Here is a 7376-nt window from a genome sequence, read left to right as displayed (position 1 = left end):
GACCTTGCTGGCGTCCATCCATTGACGTCCCCAAGTCGCCTTGAGATGGGGTCTGACTGGACGCTGACGCAGGACTATCAGAGCTTGCTGTCTCTTTGTCTCGTCTTTTCTTTCACCATCTCTCTCTCTCTCTCTCTCTCTCTCTCTCTCTCTTTTGACAGAAAGCTGACACGAGTATAGAGCTTTCCTGTCTTTTCTTCTCACATTCTCAGCGTCTGTTTCAGCATTTTGTTTTCCTCTATCCAAACATCTGAAACTCAATTTTTATTCTCTATCCGTTTATTTGTATATCCAGCATGTCTCCTGTTTAATGTCAGACTAAAAACTAAAATAAAAATAAATTCCTGCATGTGTAGGTTGACATGAGAACACTACTGTGTAGCAGTGGGCCAATCTGCAATGTATATCAGGAACTTGACTGCTTTTTTGACACTTGCTAAGTTATTGAAAAGCCTGAATGACACTGGATTTTATATAGTTCTAAGCTCTACAGAACTGTGTGTTGTGTCCTTTTTCACATGTGCACCTTCGAATTTGTCCATAATTGATGTGCTTCTCTGGAGCTTCGTCATACAACCAGTGTCTCCTCTGCTTTCTCTATTTTTTGTTTTGAGGATAAGCACACACGGAGTTGACGTTACAGAACAATGGGAGAATAAGCACATAGACCTACAAGGTCTCTGTGTTTTTACATGCCTGTGTGTGTGAGTGCAAAAAACATTAAAATAAAGATGTAAAAATAAATTCTAAAAAAGTCAAACATTGAAAGCATTAAAAGTGTAAAAAAAATATTTCAAACGTGCATGTGTGTGTGCGCACGCGTGCGTGTGTGTGTGTGTGTGTGTGTGTGCATGTGTGTGTCCATCTAGTATCTGCAGAGTTCTGTCTATATAGCAATATATACTTCCTGTTTCCTGCTTTGTTGGCCAATGATAACCTGATACACCCTGGAGAGAGCTGTGGGTGGCGTCTAGGGGGGGCAAGTCGAGGAAAAGAGGCAAAGGCTGAGATAGGAAAGAAGTGGAAAGAGATGGATAGTAAAGCGATGCATTTTGGTTGTAAGTTAAAACAGGAGTCAACCTATGCAGATTAAATCCATCAAAGATCACATCAGTCTCCATTGTGCTGATTAAACAAGCAGGAGCGCTTGGAGTTGATATTACAAACGTTGGAACTGCTTAGATGCTGTGTCAGTTGGTCTGAGCCACTATCTCTGCGACCAAGTTCTGAGGACACAATGCTGTTCGTTATTTAATTCTTTTTAATTGGTTTCAAGTCTGCTTCATTTACATATGCATGCTAAGAGAGCATCTTATCGAAGGAGAGTTGGGAATGGAAATGGGTTGAAAAGCACCCAGAGAGAGAGAGAGAGAGAGAGAGATTTGTATAAAGAAAGGCTAAAAGGAGGAATGAATGAACAAACAAGTGAATAACAGATGGGATGTGAGTAAGTGCTTCTAGAAAAATCAGTCTCTGTGGTTACCATGGCAACGAGAGGTGCAAGTTGGCTCTGCTCCCTACATAACCAATTATGTCTGTGTGTGTGTGTGTGTGTGTGTGTGTGTGTGTTTATCTACTATCTAAAGCTATTCATATGCAAAAGAGGAAAAGTGGGTCCCTGTGAGCGTCTGTGAAAATGTTTCCAGGGCACTCAATTTTGTCTTCTGTCGGTTTTAGCACTAGCCACAATTTCTGTCCTACACACCATGTTGGCACTGTTGTGTTAGAAGACTGCACACAAGTCTGTAGCTTTATGAGAACACAATCAGAAGGGGCTCTCCCTAGTGAGAGTGTAATTGTTAGGTTAAATATTAAAAGGGACACACCGCTGATTTTAAACATAACGTTAATTGGATGCAGCCATATAGCTTCATCCAGGCAGCAACTTCAGGTTTAGTGTTTTGCCTCAAGGACACATTGACATGCGGCCGATTTGGATTTTAAAGTAAATAATTGTGTATTTGCTGCCAGGACCTCAAACTCTGAAACAGCCTCTCTGATTAAATAAGTCCTGCAACCTCAGTGACTTCCTTTTCATCTCTACTAAAAACACATTTTCATGAATATCACTACAGTAAATTGAGTAGTTTTTCTGTGCACAAATACCTTTAAACAAATAGTTTATTTGTCTGTGTCATAACTTATTATAAGCCACATATCATGGTTGGTGTCAGGCTGAAACACTGCATACAGGTTGGAATTTAGAACGGTTAGTGTTTGTGGCATTTTTAACCATTCAACCAACTTCAAAAGCACTTCTATCATAATGAGTAACGGCTTAGAACGCTTAACTCTTTATCGAGGACTTCTGATGCGGAATTACAATGAGATCACACACACACACACACACACACACACACACACACACACACACACAGTTTTTCCAGTCTTGTGTGCTGCTGTGACATGCAGCCTTTACACACGTCTTTGTCAGGCCGTTCTTTGTGGACTTGTACCTTTTCATTGGAGCCATTCTGTCCCTCAGTGGGACCACCAGTGAGTTAGAGAAGTGGCCAAGTCGGACACTGGCACTAATTGGCTACGCTATCAGAGGCCCAGAGAGCCACACTTAGACTACAGAAATGAGCTCGTCAGTATGAGAATGAAGGCTGGGCACGGTGCCTGCGTGAATGTGTGAGGGGAGAGGGAGAGAGACTTCTAATTAGGGGTCTCTGATGAACATGAGAAACTTACAGCAGAAGTTCAAAATCCTCCACCCTGCAGCACGCACGCACGCTTTTTTATCCTCTGACCAGAGCAGTTAATTGGTTGGTTGGTGCTGGTGTTTGTGGTGGTAGTTGGAGGATATGGGATGGGGTAAGGGGGGGGGTTTTGTCTGATGCACTTCAGCTGTTCTTATTGACAGCAGGGACAGGAAGTGAGGGCGTGGGGCTTAGAGAGAAAAAGAGCTTTTCTCTCCCCGCTGCCTTCCTCAGATTAACATTCTCTTCTACCTCTCCAAATTCTCTCTCTCTCTCGCCATGTCTTACTTTCCTCCTCCTCTGCATCTTTCTGTCCATTTATATCTACTCAGCATCATACTTAAAGACATGTGCTTGTGCTGGCTTTTTGTTATCCCCTTCTCGCCTTGTTCATTTCCTCAGAAGCAAAATATTAGGTTACCCGGGGGCACTTAAGCAGCGGAGGTACATAAACAAATGCTTATACAACTGTGCCACTGACATGGAGTGATTGAGTGGCTACTTATGCTCTATTAGCCCAGAAATAAATCAACGAAAACCAAACCAAACCCAGACAGTGCTTTGTAGACGGATACCTGTGATGTTACGAGTTTCAGGGATTGTCAGGTTCATTTCGTAGTTTTGATAGAAACTACAAGAAGACAATTTTACCACTCCTCATGGCTTCTGTGAAAAAAATAAAATAACTTTCTAGCTCTTAAGACTGAACTGAGAGCTGCTGCGCGCCGGGAGGTTTACACATCAGATTTTCGAAGCCTCTTCTTTTAGATTTAACTGCTGCATTTGCCTGGAAACAAAAACATTATCTCTTTATCATCCACAGAAATACAGATGCACAAAGAGGAATAATTCCCCCTTTTGTATCTGCAGCGAGTAATATATAGATCAATAGATAGATTATTATAAATGAATTAGTGACAGGGACAGATTCACATTTTTTCAAGTCTGTCCTCAAACAATACTCATATGCCCATATGTATATTGAAAGAGTTATTGGTCACTGTAATTATTCCACCTGTCTACACTGGCTGTGATTTAAGTTTAAATTTCAGCAGCACCTAACATCAGGCTTCATCTGTCTGAGTTAGCTAAATCCAGTGACTACCTTCCATGGTTAGCGTTTTTGTATCAAATTTTTCCTTGTTTCCAGAGAAATTATTTTCATTGACGACGGTGGTGGAGGGATAGTAATGCTGCTGAAGCCTCATTAGCTTTGAAATATTTTTTTGCACAGAATGATGAATGTGGATTTTGTCCCCCTTCATTAACACTAAAATGGCTTTAAGAAAGGATCTTTTCAGTACGGACAGGAGGAACAATTACAGCGACCAACATATACATGTACATATGGACACTAATCCCATCGTAGGCATGCAAAAACCATGAACTCAAACTTAGCCATCACATTGGCTATACTATATCTAGTCTGTAAACATAACTGTATTCCCTGCACACCTACACTAAAAATATTTGGAAAGTATGCTTTTCATAGCCAATTGATCCCAGTTGGTATGCCAACATGTTTCTCACCAGGTTACTGTAGAGAAACAGGCGCAATGCTAGGCAAATTTGCAAGGAAGTGGACGTGGTATTGAAAACGTGAGTGATTGTTTAAACAAAATCCAGTTTTATCAAATTATCTAAACCACTGGGGCGACCTCTAGCTCACCCAGTAGAGTGTGTGCCCCATGTAGGTTGAGACCTTTGCAGCGGCCCCAAAAAAAAATAAAGATCTAAACAACTGTCAGAGGGTGAAACTAAATGTGAAAGCAAAACTATGAAAATAAGACCCAGATTGTAAGAAAAACATTTTTCCCTGTTAATGTTTTTAGTTTTGTCTGCCAATCACAGCTCTTTCTCCCTATAAATCCAATAGTTGATTTACCAAGTTTGAGAGAAAAGGTCCTCATGAGACAAATGTTCTGTGAATTTAAGAAAAATAAAATACAGCAGCCAGTTTACCACATTAACATTTTATTTCCCTTGTCTTCACGTTTCAATTTTCTGCGTTACAATCCCAACTTAAAATTAGTCGCTATCACTGCTTATTTACCTCAAAACAAACATAAAACAAGTAGCCTGCTATAACAAACAAATATAACAGCACACAAAATTCTCATAGGGACATTATTTCACATCATTTATCCTTAAAACACACACGCCCAGAACAATGACCTCCCTGGGTTTGTAAGTTGTTAGAAAACGAGGGAATGAAAGAGTTTAGATGGAAGGAGAGAGCGTAAATGATGTGTGGGGAGTAAAGGAGAGTGAGAGGGGATAATCAAATTGAAAGAAGAAACACACTGTAAGAGCATTAGCTGAGCTGAATAATGGAATAAGTTAAACGCAAACGCACGCTCACACAAAAGCGCGCACACACACACACACACACACACACACACACACACACACACACACACACACGTTTGCATCCCAGAAAACAATACTTAATAAATTACAAAATAAAAGCAGAAAATAGCCATGCGCTAGCTTTACAAATGCAACACAAACGTACCTCATCTCTATAAACAAAAAAAAATGTTTTTCTCAAACAAACTACTTCATACTCTCATTACAAAGCACCATCTGCTTTTAAGGGTCTCTCCTCAGCAAATCCACAAAATGTACACACAGATTGGAGGAACAGATAAAAAGGAAACAAAATTCCAGTCTTAAGTTTTTTTTTAAAACATCACAGCAATGTTACCACCAGCTTTGGGCTGGGCTCTGAGAACTTTAAACTAACAAGGTGACTAAAGTTGTAGTTTGCAAACTGTTGTAAAGTGATGTTCCATTCAGTTTGTTTCGCTTTGTTTTGTGTATAGTGTTTATCCAAAGTGCAAAAGGGTTTTCTGCTCGCTGCAGCTCATGCGTCGTGTTTGTTACCGCTTTGTCTAACATTATAATACTGTCTATAGTTAAAACAATGAAAACACCAACAGTGCATGTGGATATGTTACATTCCATCTTCATGTTTTTAATGCTGTACGTGACTGAGAAACACAAACCAGACTTGTGTTAGTTTGTGGTGTGCGTTTATATCGGCGTTTCATTTATGGTACAAGTTTGTCTGGATAAAGTCGTGAACATTCTACATTTGTGATATCAATAGTTTCAGTTTTGGATAAAGCAAGGCAAACAGCACATGGATAATCAGACCACGTGCACTGCGACCGAAGAGGGAGGGGTTAAAGAGAGGAAGTGAGGTCACAACTCAAGTGTAGTTACATCTGAGTAGGTTTTTCTCCATAAGACACTCGGGATGACGGACGTTAACTTGCAGCTAAGCTATGCTCAAGCTGTTTGGTCATCCCTGGATCCTATTTAGACACCATTACCTTGGCATGTCAAAAAAAAAAAAAAAAAAAGGAAAGAGGAAAGCAAGGACGGACACAAGGAAGTGTCGCCAAAAGGAGTAAAAAGTTAAAGTGCAGGGTGAGACTAAAGAAAAGAAGGAGAAAGGAAATAAGAAGGCAGGTTGGTTGGATCTCTAAGCTGGTCAAGTGGGGGAGATCCAGTTTCCCTTCGGTTTTAACCAAACAGGGTGATTTGGGAGAAGGGTTTCGAACACAGTACCTACAGAAGCCACTGGCTCTACTACGCTACCACAGCCTTGTCTGGTAGCTTCAGTGTAAGACCGCCTGTGAGAAAGGAGCGAGTGGACAAGGGTTCAAGTTAAGGATCGGCGGTGCCTGCTGTTTGCTGCTCTGGCTAGCTATAAGTGAATCTCAGAGGCTATATGGTGTCTGAGGTCAGGGGTTACAGTTCATGAAGGCTATAGTATGACGGTGAAAGGTGAGAACATTCACTGAGCAACACAGTTGACTCCAGTGGACCAACAAAATCAATCCATCTGGGAAAGGAGCACCTTGTTGTAGCCTACGGACCATCATAACGTGTCTATATAATAGGGTCAGGTGCAAATCTAAGCTATTTATTCACCAGTGAAAGTGAGAAGCGAGTTCTGACTAATTCACCTATGAAACATTTAATTTTAGATCAGCTGACAATCCAAGCACTGGGTGGTTATACGCTCAAATTGCCAGGTATAGAGGAGATAAAAACCTCAGCGTTAGTCCCTGTGATTGGTCTCAGAGTCCGACAGTTGATCGAGGTGATCGGGATTCCCTTGGACTTCAGCGGCGTGCTCGTTTTCAGGCTCGGCGTCCTCATCGTTGCTCTCTGCGCTGTAGTCTATCGGCTCCAGAAAGGGCGGCTCGTCCTCCTCCATCACATAGGTGGTGGGGCTGCTGCTGGATAACAAAATATAAGTGTTTCTCTCTAAGTAACTTATGTGAATAAGCCTGTCACGGTGAAAACTCCTCACCTACATCATGTTAATAATAATACAGCATTTTAAAATGTATTTCTGCATGCATTATTTTATATATATAAAATATATAATAAATGTATACATTTGTATAGCACTTCTTAAAAAGAAATACAGATCTTCCCTTACAGTACTGTATAGCATATAACTATCATGTTACTGTCCTTCACCCTGAGCTGAACTCTGAGGTACTGGAGGCAACAAAGAGCTTTCTAGATTCACGGAGTAACACACCCATCTGAAATGGGCTTCAGGGTCCTTGAAAATGTACTGCTGTGGAGCAGATTTCTTGAAAGCACAAACCAAATATAGCATGGGGAACTCATACAAAATTTAGGATTATT

General features: G+C 40.9%; 1 protein-coding gene across 4 annotated transcripts in view; it reads right to left on the bottom strand.

Annotated features, from left to right (window-relative positions):
* Positions 1-4656: 4656 nt before the first annotated feature.
* agtpbp1 (ATP/GTP binding carboxypeptidase 1) overlaps positions 4657-7376 on the bottom strand; it is a 30005-nt gene continuing 27285 nt past the window's right edge. For 3 of the 4 annotated variants that reach the window (XM_039802852.1, XM_039802854.1, XM_039802855.1), the window contains one exon: positions 4657-6955. In XM_039802852.1, coding sequence (XP_039658786.1) covers positions 6775-6955 — 181 coding nt within the window. In that variant the 3' untranslated portion in view covers positions 4657-6774. The remainder of the gene's footprint in view (positions 6956-7376) is intronic. The other variant, XM_039802853.1, reaches the window with a different exon arrangement.

Source organism: Perca fluviatilis, chromosome 6 (genome assembly GCF_010015445.1).
Source record: "Perca fluviatilis chromosome 6, GENO_Pfluv_1.0, whole genome shotgun sequence".
NCBI lineage: Eukaryota > Metazoa > Chordata > Actinopteri > Perciformes > Percidae > Perca > Perca fluviatilis.
Note: the sequence above shows the minus strand (reverse complement) of the source record. Positions and strands in the feature narration are given on the sequence as shown.